At 40.6% G+C, this 23,739-nt stretch overlaps 1 protein-coding gene across 1 annotated transcript in view; it reads right to left on the reverse strand.

Moving 5' to 3' along the window:
* The window catches only part of LOC139749604 (uncharacterized), an 89,273-nt gene that overhangs the window by 47,530 nt on the left and 18,004 nt on the right, over positions 1-23,739 (reverse strand). The window contains exon 2 of the mRNA XM_071663717.1: positions 4,350-4,439. Within this exon, the coding sequence (XP_071519818.1) occupies positions 4,350-4,439 (90 nt within the window). The remainder of the gene's footprint in view (positions 1-4,349; positions 4,440-23,739) is intronic.

Raw genomic sequence — 23,739 nt, forward strand, 5'->3', positions numbered from 1 at the left:
GACCATCTACCTAGATCACTAAATACATAAAGGAATTTGTGCTTTGGGCCTGCTACTTTAAAGAATTATCTTTAATATTAGACAGAAAGAAAGAACAGGGAAGGAAAAGTAAATGGGTATCCATAAGGTTCATAAGGTTCTGCCTAAAGTATAGAATTCTTTTTAATACTGCAAAACCAACATTTCTACAAATATTCAAAAACCATTGTTCTGCAGGGGTTGACTGTATTTGTTACTATGTAACACTCTCCATTCTATATCTAGTGTTTATGTATGTTCAAAAAACAGTCTTTTCTATGTTCAAACTTGTTACCTGCAGGGATGGAACACAAGACACAGCAACTATTTACACACACTTTCCAAAAATACCATTTCAATATACCACAGCAACTATTTACCCACAATTTCCAAAAATACCATTTCAATATACCATCCACCTTGATCATTTCCAGTACTACTGTATATATACCACATAACTATTTCACTGTCTAGACTGATATACATAGGTGCATAAACAGATTGACTGACATGCTATGTATGTAAGAAAACAACACTCATTCTGAATACTCAAGATAAAAGCATGTGGTTAAACATATATTGCATATATCATATATATTGCATACGATAGAGTTGATAGAGATGCTCTGTGGAAGGTATAAGAATATATGGTGTGGGAGGCAAGTTGTTAGAAGCAGTGAAAAGTTTTTATCGAGGATGTAAGGCATGTGCACGTGTAGGAAGAGAGGAAAGTGATTGGTTCTCAGTGAATGTAGGTTTGCGGCAGGGGTGTGTGATGTCTCCATGGTTGTTTAATTTGTTTATGGATGGGGTTGTTAGGGAGGTGAATGCAAGAGTTTTGGAAAGAGGGGCAAGTATGAAGTCTGTTGGGGATGAGAGAGCTTGGGAAGTGAGTCAGTTGTTGTTCACTGATGATACAGCGCTGATGGCTGATTCATGTGAGAAACTGCAGATGCTGGTGACTGAGTTTGGTAAAGTGTGTGAAAGAAGAAAGTTAATAGTAAATGTGAATAAGAGCAAGGTTATTATGTACAGTAGGGTTGAGGGTCAAGTCAATGAGGTAAGTTTGAATGGAGAAAAACTGGAGGAAGTAAAGTGTTTTAGATATCTGGGAGTGGATCTGGCAGTGGATGGAACCATGGAAGCAGAAGTGAATCATAGGGTGGGGGAGGGGGCGAAAATCCTGGGAGCCTTGAAGAATGTGTGGAAGTCGAGAACATTATCTCGGAAAGCAAAAATGGGTATGTTTGAAGGAATAGTGGTTCCAACAATGTTGTATGGTTGCGAGGGGTGGGCTATGGATAGAGTTGTGCGCAGGAGGGTGGATGTGCTGGAAATGAGATGTTTGAGGACAAGATGTGGTGTGAGGTGGTTTGATCGAGTAAGTAATGTAAGGGTAAGAGAGATGTGTGGAAATAAAAAGAGCATGGTTGAGAGAGCAGAAGAGGGTGTTTTGAAATGGTTTAGGCACATGGAGAGAATGAGTGAGGAAAGATTGACCAAGAGGATATATGTATCAGAGGTGGAGGGAACGAGGAGAAGTGGGAGACCAAATTGGAGGTGGAGAGATGGAGTGAAAAAGATTTTGAGTGATCGGGGCCTGAACATGCAGGAGGGTGAAAGGCGGGCAAGGAATAGAGTGAATTGGATCGATGTGGTATACCGGGGTTGACATGCTATCAATGGATTGAATCAGGAAATGTGAAGCATCTGGGGTAAACCATGGAAAGTTCTGTGGGGCCTGGATGTGGAAGGGGAACTGTGGTTTCGGGCATTATTGCATGACAGCTAGAGACTGCGTGTGAACGAATGGAGCCTTTGTTGTCTTTTCCTAGCGCTACCTCACACACATGAGGGGGGAGGGGGATGTTATTCCATGTGTGGCGAGGTGGCGATGGGAATGAATAAAAGCAGACAGTGTGAATTGTGTGCATGTGTATATATGTATGTGTCTGTGTGTGTATATATATATGTGTACATTGAGATGTATGGGTATGTATATTTGCGTGTGTGGATGTGTATGTATATACATGTGTATGGGAGTGGGTTGGGCCATTTCTTTCGTCTGTTTCCTTGCGCTACCTCACAAACGTGGGAGACAGTGACAAAGCAAAATAAAAATAAAAAAATATCATTTTCTTTTATATATGCTCACCATTTTCCACAAGAGCAAAGTAGGAACAAGAACAGATGACCAAGCCTTAAAGGAAAATTCCTCACTTGGCTCCTTGTTCTGTTCCTTCCTTTGGAACACAATACAGAAAGGGAGAATTCCTAGCCACCCACTCCCACCACTCTTAGTCACCTTCTACGACATGCAGGGAATTCATGGGCAGTATTCCTTGGAATACATAGGAATTGAGAGAGCAACTGACCACTGGACCCTTTTGTGATAGTGAAAAATATCAGGAACTCACAAAGTTAAAAGGCATAAAGTTAATTAAAACAAAAGAATCTGCAAATTGTCACTGTGACTAAGGCTGTGCAAATCATGAAAGTTGTGGACTTGAAGCAAAGTATTTATCAAGAGGATATATGTGTCAGATGTGGAGGGAATGAGAAGTGGGAGACCAAATTGGAGGTGGAAAGATGGAGTGAAAAAGATTTTGAGAGATCAGGGCCTCAACATGCAGGAGGATGAAAGGCATGCAAGGAATAGAGTGAATTGGAACGATGTGGTATACCGGGGTCGACATGCTGTCAATGGTTTGAACCAGGGCATGTGAAGCGTCTGGGGTAAACCAAGGAAAGTTCTGTGGGGCCTGGATGTGGAAAGGGAGCTGTGGTTTCGGTGCATTATCACATGACAGCTATAGACTGAGTGTGAACCAATTGGGCCTTTGTTGTCTTCCTAGCACTACCTCGCACACATGAGGGGGGAGGGGGTTGTTATTTCATGTGTGGCAGGGTGGCGATGGGAATGAATAAAGGCAGACAGTATGAATTATGTATATGTGTATATATGTATATGTCTGTGTGTGTATATAAATGTATACGTTGACATGTATAGGTATGTATATTTGCATGTGTGGACATGTATGTATATACATGTGTATGTGGGTGGGTTGGGCCACTCTTTCGTCTGTTTCCTTGCATTACCTCGCTAACGCGGGAGACAGCGACAAAGCAAAGTAAATAAATAAATAAATATTCTTAAATGCATCTATTGCATTACTTTCGCCCACTGTAATTGGTAAATTGCTCCACATCTTAACAATCCTGTTGAAGAATCAGTACTTTGCCTCATTCAAGGTTCAACAGTTTGTATCCATTACTGAGTAAAATCAGATGAATCAAGGTCCTACATAACTTGATAGATCAAGATCATTAATGCCTTTAATAATTTTTTAATACTTGTATTAGATCACCCCTTAAACTTCTCTTTTCTAAGCTAAACATATTAAAGTCATTTACTATGACCTCATAGGATTTGTTTTGCAGTCTAGGAATCATCTTGGTTACTCAATGCTGTACTCTCTCCATTCTATCAGATTTTTCTTTTTCTTTTTTAAGGATGATCAAATAGTGAACAAAAAATCTAAGATGTGGATGAACTGTAAAGAGTGGCAAACTGGGAAAGAGTGTAATGGGAAAGACTTGACAGAGAATGTGAGCAAAGATGAGGTAATGAAATGCAGTTGATGAAAGAATGGTTTGAATCCCACACAAGTTTCAATATGAAGAACTTGGAGGAAGTGGAGTGCTTGAAGTACCTAGGAGTACATGTGGCAGGGGAAAGATAAGTAGGGGTAGAATTGAGGAGCATGGTGGGAGATGAAACTAACCTGCATTATAGTATAAGAAGAAAGGTTAATTTCTGTTACAGAGAGAAAAAATGGGGGTTTAGTTGCCCAAGTATGTTTCTGAATGAGTCTTGAATGCTGAATACAAAAGAGAGGTGGGGTAGATAAGCTGGAAATGAAAAGCTTAAGGAATATAAGCAGTTTGAGGCAAGATGATCATGTAAGGAACGAGAATGTAGGAAAAAAAATCATTCGGACATGGAGACCGATTGACTTTTGAGGATCTATGCACCAGAAATGGAGGGAGAAAAGAGGAAGGGAGGAAGACCAAGAAGGGAATAGGTGGATGAAGTAAAAAAGGGTGTTAGGTATTTGGGGCCTGGACATTCAAGAGTGTAAGAGTAATGCATGGACAGAATGAACTGAATTGATGTGGTTTATGGGGGTGATGTCTAGCTAGTGAGTGGATGTGCGCAAATGAGGCCATTGCTTATTTGTTCCTGAAATTACAGTACCTTGTGAAGACAGGAGAAACAATTGAACATAAAGAAAAAAAAGATCATACAAAGCTAACTCCAAATGACTTACAAAATTCTCTGGGATGATGCTGAAATCAGACGCAACACTCAACTCGTCAAAGTCACGTCTTGGAGTATCTTCGTTTTTCACTGTAGTTCCCTTGAAAAAAAAAAGGAAAAAGAGAGGGAAAACATAAATTAAACATAGAATAAAGTATATACATGACATTCAAATTAAGCCCTCAAACAACTTCAGTAAAACTCAACAACTTGCAACCTTTAAAACTTAACAACTTACAACCTTAAGTGATAACTAGAAACATTTTGTGCACTTTGTACATTATGTAAGGATATGTGCGAGGGGTGTGAAACACACTGCATAACTTCCTGAAAAATATTCTATAAGAATTTCCTGGACCTGAACTAACATAAGACAGAACACATCTACATCAATTGGTGATTTTCTTTTCAAAAAATATTGGCCACAAGATAAAAAATCTACAATGGTACCCCACATGCACTGCTAACTGTGAGTATATGGTTAAAGAGGAAAAAACAAAGGGAAATATATACATACAGATGCTATGATTAGATCCCATAAACTTTTAGGTACAGGTTGGGATATGAAATTCCAGTTATGGGAATACAGACTCAGGATAACCCGAGGGAAAAAGAAGATAACATGTTATCATATAAAATATGGCATACAGGGGACAGGAGAGACTGAGATGAAATAGTACGTGGAGAAATAAGGAGTGGAGAGCCATACAAGCGCAAGAAGGTAATAATAACCACAAAAATTAAAGTGAAAGCATTCTAGTGATGTGTACCTAAAAGCACAACATGAGATTTTGCCATAGGTAGGGCTATCCAGAGCTCTTACTGTATATCTTGCTTGATTCACAATGCTATTGTCTTTTGCCCCTACTCTCTATCCATAGTCATCTATTCTTGGATGGTTCAACACTTTTTTTTAATCCATTAATCTAGTTTTCTTCTGAAGGTAACATTGCTAACTTCAGTCATATTGCTTAACACAACATATACAACAATTAAGAATCTCTTCATATTACATGCAGAGCACTCATATTATTGCTTAGGGTCTCACAAATATTCATAGGTATAGTTGGAGACCAATCACTGTTCCCACCCATATGTGAGGTTGCTCTTTTTTCCTACTCTCTGCTGCCAAACAAAACATATTTTTCTCTTTGTTTTCAATACAGCATAGGTCCAGTCTTTTATGTATTATTCCTTGAATCTTAACGAAAAATTTCCTAAACTCTTTCTACCTTATTCATTTCCTCATATTTACTTAAAGACCAAACAACAGAAAAGTATTTAACCTTGTTTATGCATAAAACAAACATTTTAACCATCACCTTTCTGTCTCTCATGATGAAAGTTCTCATTACCACAACACCAGCCATATGATTTCATAGCACTAACTTATCATCAATCATCAATGTGCTTTTTAATTTCAAATTTCTCATTCATTATGACTCCCAGATCTTTCAAGTTTATCTGTTTTCTATCTTCTTCCCTGTTGGACCTAATGTACTGTTAGTCATTCCATGACTTAATTTGCTCATACTCTTTTCCATTAAGTTCCATTTGGTTATCTTTTAACCATTTACAAACTACATCTAAATCTTTCTGCATTTTCTTTAGGTCTTCTACAATTACCATCATACAATAGTGTCAACAGCAAAACACATGGCTATACTTTCCTCTCCTTCTCTGTCAATTTCAGATATCAATATAATGAGACCAGCACAGTACTATGGCAGAAAATGACATAATATATGGCTGGCAGATACAATGACAAGAAACAGCACGAGGAGATGCGAGCATGAAAAAGTGTGCAATGACCAGCAATCATCACCTAAGTATTTGAAGAACATCTGGAGAAGATATTTCCTTTCAACATGGCATTTGAATATGGTTACAGCAATAGCATTGGTAGCTGTTTGTATACTTTCACAAAATATAAAATCTAATTTCTACGACTAAAATACTAGGCTGGCTATTTGAATACTTTCAATTTCACAGTCAAGAAACACTAAAACTAAACTCTGTAACAAAAATACAATGAATATCAGCATTTTCATCCAAATTTACATAAAAAATCATTCATCAAGCAAATCATCAGATCAGTGTATGATGAGACATTCTATCAGGTAGTACTCACTCAAGATTCCACTCATGTCTACGACATAACGCAATCCTACCTATGGTAATTGTTGTGTGCATGAGAAACTCCATATATTCATCTATTTTATTTATACACAAACAAGCCACTGTTCAACAGCAGAACTGCATGAAACAAAAAGCTTAAATTCATTTCATGAACCTCCTGTAATAAAAGATTACAAACAGTTTCAACTATTCTCTCATGTTTGGCTGCTGTGTTCTGTAGATACCAGTCACATGAGAACTGATTTTCAAAAGCTCTGTTAGATTACCTTCTGTTTGTATTTCACATTTCTTTTAACCTTTTCACTTTTAAGTGTCAAGTGTAGCAGCACCTTAAAGCTTAATCTAATAATTCCTTCATTCTTTTTTCTGTCATTTTGTCTTTCAACTGAGGTAGCCATGATTGGAGTATGCTTTTGTCTGTGTCATGTTGGCTAACATGACACAAAAGCTCAAACTGTGTGTGTTATTGATGATGAGATGAGGTCTTGAAACTGAACAGTAAGATATGAGTGGGAGCTAGAGAAAGACATGATCAGTTAATGTGTTATGGCAATAATGAATTTACTTGGCTATTTACTTCCCTATTCTGCAATGCCTAATAGGTTTACATTAAGAGGGAATAATGTTCATAGTAAATAAAAGAATGATTCCATATTTTCTGAAGCCTAATCAGGTTACATAATCTGGGAACATATGTTCAGTCCCAATAAGAGAATAATTCCCCATTCTTTGATACTTAATAGGTTTAAATTAAAAATGAACATATGTTCAGTGGAAATAAAAGAATTATCATTTTATCAGAGTAAGGAGCAAGAAAAAGTGAGTTATAGTGAGCAGAATGGGATCATCAATGTCAGAGGCATGAACTGGGTTGGAGGAGGTTGCAGAGATAGCCAACATAAGAGTGAACTGGGTTGGAGATTGAAGAGAGATCATGTCTGGGGCACAGGTGAAGATTCATAAAGTTTTTCAAAAAAAAGGAAACAATGTAGGGAAGAAGAGAGTGGTGAGAGTAGGAGCGCTTGGAAAAGAGACTTGAGTGTAGAAAGGCAAAAGGTGGGAGCAAATGAAGCAAATGAGTGGGTGAGGAATGGGAAATATTAAGGGATGCAATGATGGCATGTGCAAGAGATGCATGTGGCATGTGAAAGGTGGGAGGAGGGCAGTTTAGAAAGGGAAGTATGTAGTGAGATGACGAAGTTGCTGGTGAAAGGGGAAAAGAGGCAACTGGGAGGAACTTATATGGAGGGAGTGCAAACAATTGGGAGGTGTATAAAAGAAAGTGGCAGGAGGTCAAGAGGATGGTGCAGGGGCTGAAAAGAAGGGCAAATGAGAGTTGGAGTGAGCAAGAATCAGTAAATTTCAGAGAGAGTAAGATGTTTTGCAAAAAGGTTAATAGTGCAAAAAACAAGAAAACAAGTGGGAACATCAGTGAAGGGGGCAAAACGAAAGTGGTAACAAGTAGTGATGAAGTGACGAGGAGATGGTGCAAGTACTGTGAAGGACAGTTGAATGTGTTTGGTGATTGAGTGGCTGATGCAGGGGGTTTGGGAAAGGGGAGGTATGTGAAGTAAGACAGTCATGGAGAGTGGTTTGGTGAAAAGAGAAAAGGTGGTGAAAGTCTTACATAAGACGAAATGTGGCAAGGAGGCAGGAGTGGATGGTATTGCAGTTGAATAAATTAAGAAAGGGCATGATCGTGTTGATGATTGGTTAAATATAATTTGCATTGTATGTATGGATCATAGTGAACTGCCTGAGGCATACTGTAATGCATGTATGGTGTCACTGTATAAAGGCAAGGAGGATACAGAGGTATAAGGTTGTTGAGTGTACCTGGCAAGTTGTTCAGGAGAGTATTAACTGAGAGGGTGAATACATGTACAAAGCATGGGGAGGAGCAGTGTGGTTTCAGAAGCAGTAGAGGATGTGTGCATTAGGTGCTTGCTTTGAAGAGTATATGAGAGAAATACTAAGAGAAACAGATGGATTTGTATTTGTATGTGGCATTTGTGGATCTGGAGAAAGCATATGACAGGGTTGATGGTGATGCCTAGTGGAAGGTCTTAGAAAAGCTGCTAGAAGCAGTGAGAAGCTTTTATCAACAGTGTAAGGCATAAGTACAAGTAGAAAACGAGGGAGTGAAAGGTTTCAACTGAAGGCTAGTCTGTGGCAGGGTTGTGTGATGTCACCATGGTTGCTTAAATTGTTTATGGATGGGGTGGAGATAGGCACATGTGGCAGTCTTGGAAAGAGAGATGAGTATGCAGTCTGTAAAGTATGAGAGGGCCTGGGAAGTAAGTCACTAGCTGTTTGCTGGTGGCAGATTCAAGCTGGAAATTGCAGAAGTCTGTGACTGAGTTTGGAGGTGAATGAAATCAGGAAGGTGAGAGTAATTGTGAATAAAAGCAAGGTATCAGGATTAGTATGGGGTGTGAGTTTGAATAGAGAAAAAGTGGTAGAAGTGAAGTGTTTCAGATACACAGGCGTGGACATAGCAACAAACGAAACCATGAAAACAGAAGATAGTCATGGGGTGGGTATGGGAGGGGGAGGTTCTGGGAGCACTGAAGAATGTGTGGATAGAGAGAACATTACCCGAGTGCAAAAATGGGTATGTTTGAAGATACAGTAGCCCCAACAATGTCAAATGGATGAGAGGTAAGGGCTATAGATTAAGCTGTACGGAGGATGAATGTGTTGCAAATTAAAAATTTGAAGACAAAATGTGCTGTGAGGTGGTTCATTTCAGTAAGTTATTAAAAGATAAGAAAGAGGTTTGATAATAAAAAGAGTATGGTTGGGAGAGCTGAAGAGCGTATAATGAAATGGTTTGGACATATGGAGAGAATAAGTAAGGAAATGTTGACAAAGAGGATATATGTGTCAGAAAAGGTGGGAACAAGAACAGGGAGATTAAACTGGAGATGGAAGATAGAGTGAAAAAGATTTTAAGCAAGCGGGGCCTTAACACGCAGGAGGGTCAAAAGCGTGCATAGGATGTAGTGAACTGGAATGATGTGATATACAAAGGTTGACATGCTGTCAATGGATGTGACAAGGGCACATAAAGCATTGGGTAAACCATGGAAAGGTCATTAAAGCCTGGTTGTGGATAGGGAGCTGTGGTTTGGTGCATTACACATGAGAGATAGAGATTGGATGTAAGTGGATATGGCCTTTCTTCTTTTCCTGGCACTTCCTTACTAACATGGGAAACATCAATCAAGAACCACAATGGGCATGCCAAAACTATGTTCTCAGGTAAATGCAAGAGTTTTGGAGAAAGGGACTAGTATGCAGCATGTTTAGGAGGAGAGGGCCTAGGAAGTGAGTCAGTTGCTGTATGCTGATGATACAGCACTAGTGGCTGATTCAAGTGAAAAACTGCAGAAGTTGGTGACTGAGTTTGGAAGAGTGTATGAAAGAAAAAAGTTGAGAGTAAATGTGAAAAAGAGCAAGGTTATTAGGTTCAGTAGGGTTGAGGAACAAGTTAATTGGGATGTAAGTCTGATTGAGAAAAAACTGGAGGAAGTGAAAAGGTTTAAGATATCTGGGAATGGCCTTAGCAGCGAATGGAACAATGGAAGCGGAAGTGAGTCACAGGGAGGAGGAGATGGCGAAGGTTCTGAGAGCAATGAAGAATGTGTGGAAAGAAACATTATCTCGGAGAGCAAAGATGGGTATGTTTGAAGGAATAGTTTTTTTTTTTTGCTTTGTCGCTGTCTCCCGCGTTTGCGAGGTAGCGCAAGGAAACAGACAAAAGAAATGGCCCAACCCACCCCCATACACATGCCTTGATTCAATCCACTGACAGCACGTCAACCCCGGTATACCACATCGCTCCAATTCACTTTATTCTTTGCCCTCCTTTCACCCTCCTGCATGTTCAGGCCCCGATCACACAAAATCTTTTTCACTCCATCTTTCCACCTCCAATTTGGTCTCCCTCTTCTCCTCGTTCCCTCCACCTCCGACACATATATCCTCTTGGTCAATCTTTCCTCACTCATTCTCTCCATGTGACCAAACCATTTCAAAACACCCTCTTCTGCTCTCTCAACCATATAATTTACCAGGAATACTCAACAAACTTATACCTCTGTAATTTGAGCACTCACTCTTATCCCCTTTGCCTTTGTACAGTGGCACTATGCACGCATTCCACCAATCCTCAGGCACCTCACCATGAGTCATACATACATTAAATAACCTTACCAACAAGTCAATAATACAGTCACCCCCTTTTTTAATAAATTCCACTGCAATACCATCCAAACCTGCTGCCTTGCCGGCTTTCATCTTCCGCAAAGCTTTTACTATATATATATATATATATATATATATATATATATATATATATATATATATATATATATATTTTTTGTCGCTGTCTCCCGCGTTTGCAAGGTAGCGATATATATATGTATGTATGTATATATATATATATATATATATATATATATATATATATATATATATATATATATATATATTTTTTTTTTTTTTCATACTATTCGCCATTTCCCGCGATAGCGAGGTAGCGTTAAGAACAGAGGACTGGACCTTTTTTGGAATATCCTCACCTGGCCCCCCTCTGTTCCTTCTTTTGGAAAATTAAAAAAAAAAAAAAAAAGAGAGAGGGGAGGATTTCCAGCCCCCCGCTCCCTCCCCTTTTAGTAGCCTTCTACGACATGCAGGGAATACGTGGGATGTATTCTTAATCCCCTATCCCCAGGGATATATATATATATATATATATATATATATATATATATATATATATATATATATATATTTTTTTTTTTATACCTCGTCGCCGTCTCCCGCAGTTGCGAGGTAGCGCAAGGAAACAGACGAAAGAAATGGCCCAACCCCCCCCATACACATGTACATACACACGTCCACACACGCAAATATACATACCTACACAGCTTTCCATGGTTTACCCCGGACGCTTCACATGCCCTGATTCAATCCACTGACAGCACGTCAACCCCTGTATACCACATCGCTCCAATTCACTCTATTCCTTGCCCTCCTTTCACCCTCCTGCATGTTCAGGCCCCGATCACACAAAATCCTTTTCACTCCATCTTTCCACCTCCAATTTGGTCTCCCTCTTCTCCTCGTTCCCTCCACCTCCGACACATATATCCTCTTGGTCAATCTTTCCTCACTCATTCTCTCCATGTGCCCAAACCATTTCAAAACACCCTCTTCTGCTCTCTCAACCACGCTCTTTTTATTTCCACACATCTCTCTTACCCTTACGTTACTTACTCGATCAAACCACCTCACACCACACACTGTCCTCAAACATCTCATTTCCAGCACATCCATCCTCCTGCGCACAACTCTATCCATAGCCCACGCCTCGCAACCATACAACATTGTTGGAACCACTATTCCTTCAAACATACCCATTTTTGCTTTCCGAGATAATGTTCTCGACTTCCACACATTTTTCAAGGCTCCCAAAATTTTCGCCCCCTCCCCCACCCTATGATCCACTTCCGCTTCCATGGTTCCATCCGCTGACAGATCCACTCCCAGATATCTAAAACACTTCACTTCCTCCAGTTTTTCTCCATTTAAACTCACCTCCCAATTGACTTGACCCTCAACCCTACTGTACCTAATAACCTTGCTCTTATTCACATTTACTCTTAACTTTCTTCTTCCACACACTTTACCAAACTCCGTCACCAGCTTCTGCAGTTTCTCACATGAATCCGCCACCAGCGCTGTATCATCAGCGAACAACAACTGACTCACTTCCCAAGCTCTCTCATCCCCAACAGACTTCATACTTGCCCCTCTTTCCAAGACTCTTGCATTTACCTCCCTAACAACCCCATCCATAAACAAATTAAACAACCATGGAGACATCACACACCCCTGCCGCAAACCTACATTCACTGAGAACCAATCACTTTCCTCTCTTCCTACACGTACACATGCCTTACATCCTCGATAAAAACTTTTCACTGCTTCTAACAACTTGCCTCCCACACCATATATTCTTAATACCTTCCACAGAGCATCTCTATCAACTCTATCATATGCCTTCTCCAGATCCATAAATGCTACATACAAATCCATTTGCTTTTCTAAGTATTTCTCACATACATTCTTCAAAGCAAACACCTGATCCACACATCCTCTACCACTTCTGAAACCACACTGCTCTTCCCCAATCTGATGCTCTGTACATGCCTTCACCCTCTCAATCAATACCCTCCCATATAATTTACCAGGAATACTCAACAAACTTATACCTCTGTAATTTGAGCACTCACTCTTATCCCCTTTGCCTTTGTACAATGGCACTATGCACGCATTCCGCCAATCCTCAGGCACCTCACCATGAGTCATACATACATTAAATAACCTTACCAACCAGTCAACAATACAGTCACCCCCTTTTTTAATAAATTCCACTGCAATACCATCCAAACCTGCTGCCTTGCCGGCTTTCATCTTCCGCAAAGCTTTTACTACCTCTTCTCTGTTTACCAAATCATTTTCCCTAACCCTCTCACTTTGCACACCACCTCGACCCAAACACCCTATATCTGCCACTCTGTCATCAGACACATTCAACAAACCTTCAAAATACTCATTCCATCTCCTTCTCACATCACCACTACTTGTTATCACCTCCCCATTTACGCTCTTCACTGAAGTTCCCATTTGCTCCCTTGTCTTACGCACCCTATTTACCTCCTTCCAGAACATCTTTTTATTCTCCCTAAAATTTACTGATAGTCTCTCACCCCAACTCTCATTTGCCCTTTTTTTCACCTCTTGCACCTTTCTCTTGACCTCCTGTCTCTTTCTTTTATACTTCTCCCACTCAATTGCATTTTTTCCCTGCAAAAATCGTCCAAATGCCTCTCTCTTCTCTTTCACTAATACTCTTACTTCTTCATCCCACCACTCACTACCCTTTCTAAACAGCCCACCTCCCACTCTTCTCATGCCACAAGCATCTTTTGCGCAATCCATCAATGATTCCCTAAATACATCCCATTCCTCCCCCACTCCCCTTACTTCCATTGTTCTCACCTTTTTCCATTCTGAACACAGTCTCTCCTGATACTTCCTCACACAGGTCTCCTTCCCAAGCTCACTTACTCTCACCACCTTCTTCACCCCAACATTCACTCCTCTTTTCTGAAAACCCATACTAATCCTCCTCTTTTCTGAAAACCCATACTAATCTTCACCTTAGCCTCCACAAGATAATGATCAGACATCCCTCCAGTTGCACCTCTCAGCACATTGACATCCAAAAGTCTCTCTTTCGCATATATATATATATATGTATATATATATATATATATATATATATATATATATATATATATATATATATATATATATATATATATATATCTTTTTCTTTCATACTGTTCGCCATTTCCCGCGTCAGCGAGGTAGCGTTAAGAACAGAGGACTGCGCCTCTGAGGAAACATCCTCATCCAGCCCCCTTCTCTTTTCCTTCCTATGGGAAAAAAAAAAAAGAGAGAGAGGAGGATTTCCAGCCCCCCTGCTCCCTTCCCTTTTAGTCGCCTTCTACGACATGCAGGGAATACGTGAGAAGTATTCTTTCTCCCCTATCCCCCGGGAAAATAAGTATATATATATTTATATATATATATATATATATATATATATATATATATATATATATATATATATATATATATATATATATATATTTTTTTTTTTTTTACTTTGTCGCTGTCTCCCGCGTTTGCGAGGTAGTGCAAGGAAACAGACGAAAGAAATGGCCCAACCCCCCCCCCATACACATGTACATACACACGTCCACACACGCAAATATACATACCTACACAGCTTTCCATGGTTTACCCCAGACGCTTCACATGCCTTGCTTCAATCCACTGACAGCACGTCAACCCCTGTATACCACATGACTCCAATTCACTCTATTTCTTGCCCTCCTTTCACCCTCCTGCATGTTCAGGCCCCGATCACACAAAATCTTTTTCACTCCATCTTTCCACCTCCAATTTGGCTCTCCCTCTTCTCCTCGCTCCCTCCACCTCCGACACATATATCCTCTTGGTCAATCTCTCCTCACTCATCCTCTCCATGTGCCCAAACCACTTCAAAACACCCTCTTCTGCTCTCTCAACCACGCTCTTTTTATTTCCACACATCTCTCTTACCCTTACGTTACTTACTCGATCAAACCACCTCACACCACACATTGTCCTCAAACATCTCATTTCCAGCACATCCATCCTCCTGCGCACATCTCTATCCATAGCCCACGCCTCGCAACCATACAACATTGTTGGAACCACTATTCCTCAAACATACCCATTTTTGCTTTCCGAGATAGTGTTCTCGACTTCCACACATTCTTCAAGGCTCCCAAAATTTTCGCCCCCTCCCCCACCCTATGATCCACTTCCGCTTCCATGGTTCCATCCGCTGACAGATCCACTCCCAGATATCTAAAACACTTCACTTCCTCCAGTTTTTCTCCATTCAAACTCACCTCCCAATTGACTTGACCCTCACCCCTACTGTACCTAATAACCTTGCTCTTATTCACATTTACTCTCAACTTTCTTCTTCCACACACTTTACCAAACTCAGTCACCAGCTTCTGCAGTTTCTCACATGAATCAGCCACCAGCGCTGTATCATCAGCGAACAACAACTGACTCACTTCCCAAGCTCTCTCATCCCCAACAGACTTCATACTTGCCCCTCTTTCCAGAACTCTTGCATTTACCTCCCTTACAACCCCATCCATAAACAGATTAAACAACCATGGAGACATCACACACCCCTGCCGCAAACCTACATTCACTGAGAACCAATCACTTTCCTCTCTTCCTACACGTACACATGCCTTACATCCTCGATAAAAACTTTTCACTGCTTCTAACAACTTGCCTCCCACACCATATATTCTTAATACCTTCCACAGAGCATCTCTATCAACTCTATCATATGCCTTCTCCAGATCCATAAATGCTACATACAAATCCATTTGCTTTTCTAAGTATTTCTCACATACATTCTTCAAAGCAAACACCTGATCCACACATCCTCTACCACTTCTGAAACCACACTGCTCTTCCCCAATCTGATGCTCTGTACATGCCTTCACCCTCTCAATCAATACCCTCCCATATAATTTACCAGGAATACTCAACAAACTTATACCTCTGTAATTTGAGCACTCACTCTTATCCCCTTTGCCTTTGTACAATGGCACTATGCACGCATTCCGCCAATCCTCAGGCACCTCACCATGAGTCATACATACATTAAATAACCTTACCAACCAGTCAACAATACAGTCACCCCCTTTCTTAATAAATTCCACTGCAATACCATCCAAACCTGCTGCCTTGCCGGCTTTCATCTTCCGCAAAGCTTTTACTACCTCTTCTCTGTTTACCAAATCATTTTCCCTAACCCTCTCACTTTGCACACCACCTCGACCAAAACACCCTATATCTGCCACTCTGTCATCAGACACATTCAACAAACCTTCAAAATACTCATTCCATCTCCTTCTCACATCACCGCTACTTGTTATCACCTCCCCATTTACGCCCTTCACTGAAGTTCCCATTTGCTCCCTTGTCTTACGCACCCTATTTACCTCCTTCCAGAACATCTTTTTATTTTCCCTAAAATTTACTGATAGTCTCTCACCCCAACTCTCATTTGCCCTTTTTTTCACCTCTTGCACCTTTCTCTTGACCTCCTGTCTCTTTCTTTTATACTTCTCCCACTCAATTGCATTTTTTCCCTGCAAAAATCGTCCAAATGCCTCTCTCTTCTCTTTCACTAATACTCTTACTTCTTCATCCCACCACTCACTACCCTTTCTAAACAGCCCACCTCCCACTCTTCTCATGCCACAAGCATCTTTTGCGCAATCCATCACTGATTCCCTAAATACATCCCATTCCTCCCCCACTCCCCTTACTTCCATTGTTCTCACCTTTTTCCATTCTGTACACAGTCTCTCCTGGTACTTCCCCACACAGGTCTCCTTCCCAAGCTCACTTACTCTCACCACCTTCTTCACCCCAACATTCACTCCTCTTTTCTGAAAACCCATACTAATCTTCACCTTAGCCTCCACAAGATAATGATCAGACATCCCTCCAGTTGCACCTCTCAGCACATTAACATCCAAAAGTCTCTCTTTCGCACGCCTGTCAATTAACACGTAATCCAATAACGCTCTCTGGCCATCTCTCCTACTTACATAAGTATACTTATGTATATCTCGCTTTTTAAACCAGGTATTCCCAATCATCAGTCCTTTTTCAGCACATAAATCTACAAGCTCTTCACCATTTCCATTTACAACACTGAACACCCCATGCATACCAATTATTCCCTCAACTGCCACATTACTCACCTTTGCATTCAAATCACCCATCACTATAACCCGGTCTCGTGCATCAAAACCGCTAACACACTCATTTAGCTGCTCCCAAAACACTTGCCTCTCATGATCTTTCTTCTCATGCCCAGGTGCATATGCACCAATAATCACCCACCTCTCTCCATCAACTTTCAGTCTCCATGGTTGTTTAATTTGTTTATGGATGGGGTTGTTAGGGAGGTGAATGCAAGAGTTTTGGAAAGAGGGGCAAGTATGAAGTCTGTTGGGGATGAGAGAGCTTGGGAAGTGAGTCAGTTGTTGTTCGCTGATGATACAGCGCTGGTGGCTGATTCATGTGAGAAACTGCAGAAGCTGGTGACTGAGTTTGGTAAAGTGTGTGAAAGAAGAAAGTTACGAGTAAATGTGAATAAGAGCAACGTTATTAGGTACAGTAGGGTTGAGGGTCAATTCAATTGGGAGGTGAGTTTGAATGGAGAAAAACTGGAGGAAGTGAAGTGTTTTAGATATCTGGGAGTGGATCTGGCAGCGGATGGAACCATGGAAGCGGAAGTGGATCATAGGGTGGGGGAGGGGGCGAAAATTCTGGGAGCCTTGAAGAATGTGTGGAAGTCGAGAACATTATCTCGGAAAGCAAAAATGGGTATGTTTGAAGGAATAGTGGTTCCAACAATGTTGTATGGTTGCGAGGCGTGGACTATGGATAGAGTTGTGCGCAGGAGGATGGATGTGCTGGAAATGAGATGTTTGAGGACAATGTGTGGTGTGAGGTGGTTTGATCGAGTAAGTAACGTAAGGGTAAGAGAGATGTGTGGAAATAAAAAGAGCGTGGTTGAGAGAGCAGAAGAGGATGTTTTGAAATGGTTTGGGCACATGGAGAGAATGAGTGAGGAAAGATTGACCAAGAGGATATATGTGTCGGAGGTGGAGGGAACGAGGAGAAGTGGGAGACCAAATTGGAGGTGGAAAGATGGAGTGAAAAAGATTTTGTGTGATCGGGGCCTGAACATGCAGGAGGGTGAAAGGAGGGCAAGGAATAGAGTGAATTGGATCGATGTGGTATACCGGGGTTGACGTGCTGTCAATGGATTGAATCAGGGCATGTGAAGCGTCTGGGGTAAACCATGGAAAGCTGTGTAGGTATGTATATTAGCGTGTGTGGACGTATGTATATGCATGTTGTATGGGGGTGGGTTGGGCCATTTCTTTCGTCTGTTTCCTTGCGCTACCTCACAAACGCGGGAGACAGCGACAAAGCAAAAAGAAAAAAAAAAATATTCCCTGGGGATAGTGGAGAAAGAATACTTCCCACGCATTCCCTGCGTGTCGTAGAAGGCGACTAAAAGGGAAGGGAGCGGGGGGCTGGAAATCCTCCCCTCTCTTTTTTTTTCTTTTTTTTTTTTCCAAAGGAAGGAACAGAGAAGGGGGCTGGATGAGGATGTTTCCTCAGAGGCCCAGTCCTCTGTTCTTAACGCTACCTCGCTGACGCGGGAAATGGTGAATAGTATGAAAGAAAGAATATATATACATATATATATATATATATTTATATATATTTATTATACTTTGTCGCTGTCTCCCGCGTTTGCGAGGTAGCGCAAGGAAACAGACGAAAGAAATGGCCCAACCTCCCCCCATACACATGTATATACATACGTCCACACACGCAAATATACATACCTACACAGCTTTCCATGGTTTACCCCAGACGCTTCACATGCCTTGATTTAATCCACTGACAGCACGTCAACCCCGGTATACCACATCGCTCCAATTCACTCTATTCCTTGCCCTCCTTTCACCCTCCTGCATGTTCAGGCCCCGATCACTCAAAATCTTTTTCACTCCATCTTTCCACCTCCAATTTGGTCTCCCTCTTCTCCTCGTTCCCTCCACCTCCGACACATATATCCTCTTGTTCAGTCTTTCCTCACTCATTCTCTCCATGTGCCCAAACCACTTAAAAACACCCTCTTCTGCTCTCTCAACCACGCTCTTTTTATTTCCACACATCTCTCTTACCCTTACGTTACTCACTCAATCAAACCACCTCACACCACACATTGTCCTCAAACATCTCATTTCCAGCACATCCATCCTCCTGCGCACAACTCTATCCATAGCCCACCCCTTGCAACCATACAACATTGTTGGAACCACTATTCCTTCAAACATACCCATTTTTGCTTTCCGAGATAATGTTCTCGACTTCCACACATTCCTCAAGGCTCCCAGGATTTTCGCCCCCTCCCCCACCCTATGATTAACCACCAAAAGATTAACCTCCAAAATCCTCAGGTTCTACAAAGGTGTTCCACACAAACCAGTCCTATCTCCTACCCTTTTTGATATATATATATATATATATATATATATATATATATATATATATATACTGGAGGAAGTAAAGTGTTTTAGATATCTGGGAGTGGATCTGGCAGCGGTTTGAACCATGGAAGTGGAAGTGAATCATAGGGTGGGGGAGGGGGCGAAAATCCTGGGAGCCTTGAAGAATGCGTGGAAGTCGAGAACATTATCTCGGAAAGCAAAAATGGGTATGTTTGAAGGAATAGTGGTTCCAACAATGTTGTATGGTTGCAAGGCATGGGCTATGGATAGAGTTGTGCGCAGGAGGGTGGATGTGCTGGAAATGAGATGTTTGAGGACAATGTGTGGTGTGAGGTGGTTTGATCTAGTAAGTAATGTAAGGGTAAGAGAGATGTGTGGAAATAAAAAGAGCGTGGTTGAGAGAGCAGAAGAGGGTGTTTTGAAATGGTTTGGGCACATGGAGAGAATGAGTGAGGAAAGATTGACCAAGAGGATATATGTGTCGGAGGTGGAGGGAACGAGGAGAAGTGGGAGACCAAATTGGAGGTGGAAAGATGGAGTGAAAAAGATTTTGTGTGATCGAGGCCTGAACATGCAGGAGGGTGAAAGGAGGGCAAGGAATAGAGTGAATTGGATCGATATGGTATACCAGGGTTGACGTGCTGTCAGTGGATTGAATCAGGGCATGTGAAGCGTCTGGGGTAAACCATGGAAAGTTGTGTGGGGCCTGGATGTGGAAAGGGAGCTGTGGTTTCGGGCATTATTGCGTGGCAGCTACAGACTGAGTGTGAACGAATGGGGCCTTTGTTGTCTTTTCCTAGTGCTACCTCGCACACATGAGGGGGGGAGTGGGATGGTATTCCATGTGTGGCGAGGTGGCGATGGGAGTGAATGGGGGCAGACAGTGTGAATTGTGTGCATGGGTATATATGTATGTGTCTGTGTATGTATATACATGTGTACACTGAGATGTACAGGTATGTATATTTGCGTGTGTGGATGTGTGTGTGTGTATACAATGTGTATGGGGGTGGGTTGGGCCATTTCTTTAGTCTGTTTCCTTGCGCTACCTCGCAAACGCGGGAGACAGCGACAAAACAAAATAAATAAATAAATATATATATGTATATATATATATATATGTATATCCAAACACCACTGACTGACCAAAATACACTATTACATAAACTAAACAAAAAATATAAGTACAATATAAAATTTATATTGATCCATGAAATTTTAGAAAGATAATGTGGTAGCAGCTGCACTGGCCTGACAGCAAATGATCCTAAAGGAAAGAAAGATTTCAATGGTCAACAGACTATGGGTTAATGATATATTTTTGGAGACCTCTGATTAGCTGACGTGGGCCAAGAACGTGTGAACACTATTATCTACACCAAAGTTGCAATGACTTCTAAAAGTGGGGAGAGCCAATGTTCCTCACCAAATAATCATAGGTTTTGTGGGCCCTAACCCGGCTTTCCCTGGAAAAAATGTTTCATGCTTGCAGGACTATCCGCAGAGGAGAGTAATCAATAACCTGGGTTCATTAAAAAAACATTATCATAGGATTAGAAACATGACAACAAATCTCAAGATAAGCCATTTTCTATCAAATCTTCCCCTCCTGTTTTACTATTCCAAAAAAAGGAACAGAGACGTGGGCCAAGTGAGGATTTTTGCCTCTGAGACTCAGTCATCTGCTCTTGGCACTAACTCGCTAATGCAGGAAATGGAGAATATGTATAAAAAAGGAAAAATCATGCAAACATTTCAAACTCATCACATCATTCGAGTATGACCTCTCAAAGGCACCAGTGGTTGGCATAATTTCACCATCAGCTGAGCAAAGCAAGGGAGCAAGATCAGATGTCAGAAAGAGCCATGCAATTGCAAGATAAGTTTTTGCATTTGCAGGTATTCTTAGGAAAGAAGGAAAGAAATGTAAAATATTCATGTTGATTATGGTGCTGTAATTATAACACTTATTTGTTCTGTCAAAGACGTGAATTTTCATATTGTCCTTGCAATTGATTTATTGAACATTTCCATGTTCACTCTTATTACTTATGCTATTACGTATTTTCAACAATAGTAATACTATCATGTATTTTCAACAATATCTCGTTATCGTAGACATATTTCCCATCAAATAAAACCATTTCACAATCCATATGTTAAATTTGTTAATCACCAACTTTCTGAAAAGAGGAAAAAAAAAATTGAATTTCCATGTCAGATTAATCAAACTAGGCCTTACTTTGGAGGGTTTATCTCCTCCCCGGCAAACATAACAATACACCCTCCTCCCCGGCGAACATCACAGTCTTCAAACAGCTGCTTTCTAATAAAAAAGGGGAAGCAGTCATGTGACACAGTGTTCCCATAAACTTCAATCTGCATTTGAAGGTCTGTGCTCCAATAATCATTTTGATTACATTTACATACAAGTGTCATGAGCAAGAAATTATGCACTGACATATTTTTCCATCTATACCTTGAGGAGATTCTCTTATAATCCGTGTATGGTACTATTTGTTTTGGTCAAAAGTATATCCATTAGGTCAGCATATGTACAAAAAATAGTCATTGGCACTATAAGTCCCCAAAACTGATCATGCAGCTATGATTCCTGATGTGGCATCAAAACTCAATAAATCAAGGACACAATTTTCATTTTAATAACAATTTCAAGGCACAGCATTTAGTTCACTCACACACAATGGGCAAGGAATCATCTCTACCTCACAAATGTCATTAGACTAACTATTTACGTCTTCATTTAGAGTCCATCATTATTTTCATCATATTGATTACTATACAGTATCTTCATCACACTAAACATCAAGTTCTTTACAAAATATATTCCATTACAGGCCTGTCTCTCAACTAACTGAGATATGACAGGTCTTGGCAAATTTCATGCTATTACTAGCTAAGTACTAGTAGTATAATTCTCATGAGGTAACTGAAAGCCAGGTAGCAATGGCCAGCTCTGCTTGGGGGCATTCAAGATGATAATGATATTTGGCAAATTTCCTTGCCTCATACCATAACTCCATTTAAAACATGCAAAAAATATGGACCATATACATACATCACAGTCTTATGGTCTCCAGCATATAAACTTATGTCATAATCTACAAAGTGTTAATCATTAATGTTATCAATGATGCTGTTCACATGCATAAACCATCCCTACATCAAAATAACAGACATTATCATGACCTTACCATTATTCAACAGGAAAAGGCTAACGTCCACCAGTCACACCTGAGTGGAAGAAAACATAAATAAAATGTAAAGAATCACACTTCTTGACCCCTTCACCTTTATATGCATATTACATTAACAATTACATTTAAAAAAGCTCTTAGGGTCTCCAGCTGTTACTAAGGTTATACTGAGGCATTTCAGACAACTCTACAAAGCACTATATTGAGTACACATGCAGCAATGCACATTTACCATAAAGCCAAGCAGTCCACCATCAGCCTCTGAAATGCATTCATGGTCAACAGGAACAACAAGGTAGGTTCAGGAGCATTCACAGTTTTATAGTATGTCTGGTGTAATGAAAGAAACAAACAAAATTTCTTTTGTACTACAAAGAGCTCTACTATAATGTGATCTTTCCTCAAAACCGATTCTGGTGTAATCTGATATACAAACATACAAACAAAAGGATTCTTTCACACCAATAGGAGCATTACTACAAATTGATCTTTCCTCAAAACCAAATCTGGTGAAGTCTGAAAACCGAAACAAATAAAAAAAATTCATACCACTACGAGCACTATTATATAGTGATTTTTCTTGAAACCAAATCTCATTTGAATCTGCACTCCTATTCCTACACAAAAACAAAAATCTTCCCAATACAATCCCACCTCAACATGCTAGGCACTCAATTCTCTGCAAAAGCACTAAACCCTTCTCATTACACCACTCTATAGCTAACCACCAACTCCTAAACAGGAATAACATCACACTTCATCAACCCATTCTCACAGATTCCCACCCAAAAAAAAAAAAAAAAGACGCTTACAAAAAATAGACACTGAAATGACCCAACAAGCTCTAGACTACTGCTCTCCCATTACTGTCTTAAGCACCACCCCACAAATCATACATCCATCCGAAACCACAATAACCAGAAATATGCAAGTTGCACTTTCGTCCACTCTCTGGACATTACCCATTCGACAACATTACAAACACCAATGCAAAACATCTCAAGACCCTTTAAGCCCCTGGTGCAACTACCATAATGAAGATGCTGAACGCTTACTGCTCAATTGCCTTGCTCTATCCTAATAATGACTTACACAATGCATCAATACACCTCATGACCCTTGGTCCCATCCAGTGGATATGGCCAGCATCCTGAAAATTGCAAGGACCCCACAGAAGAACAGGGTTCCTGGAGCAATCAGGTAGGTATATATCTTATTACCTTATTCTCCCAGGGACCTCTTCTCCAGAGGTACCTACAGCTTCAAAGCTGCACTACAA

The sequence above is a fragment of the Panulirus ornatus genome, chromosome 7 (genome assembly GCF_036320965.1).
Source record: "Panulirus ornatus isolate Po-2019 chromosome 7, ASM3632096v1, whole genome shotgun sequence".
In the NCBI taxonomy this organism is placed as follows: Eukaryota; Metazoa; Arthropoda; class Malacostraca; order Decapoda; family Palinuridae; genus Panulirus; species Panulirus ornatus.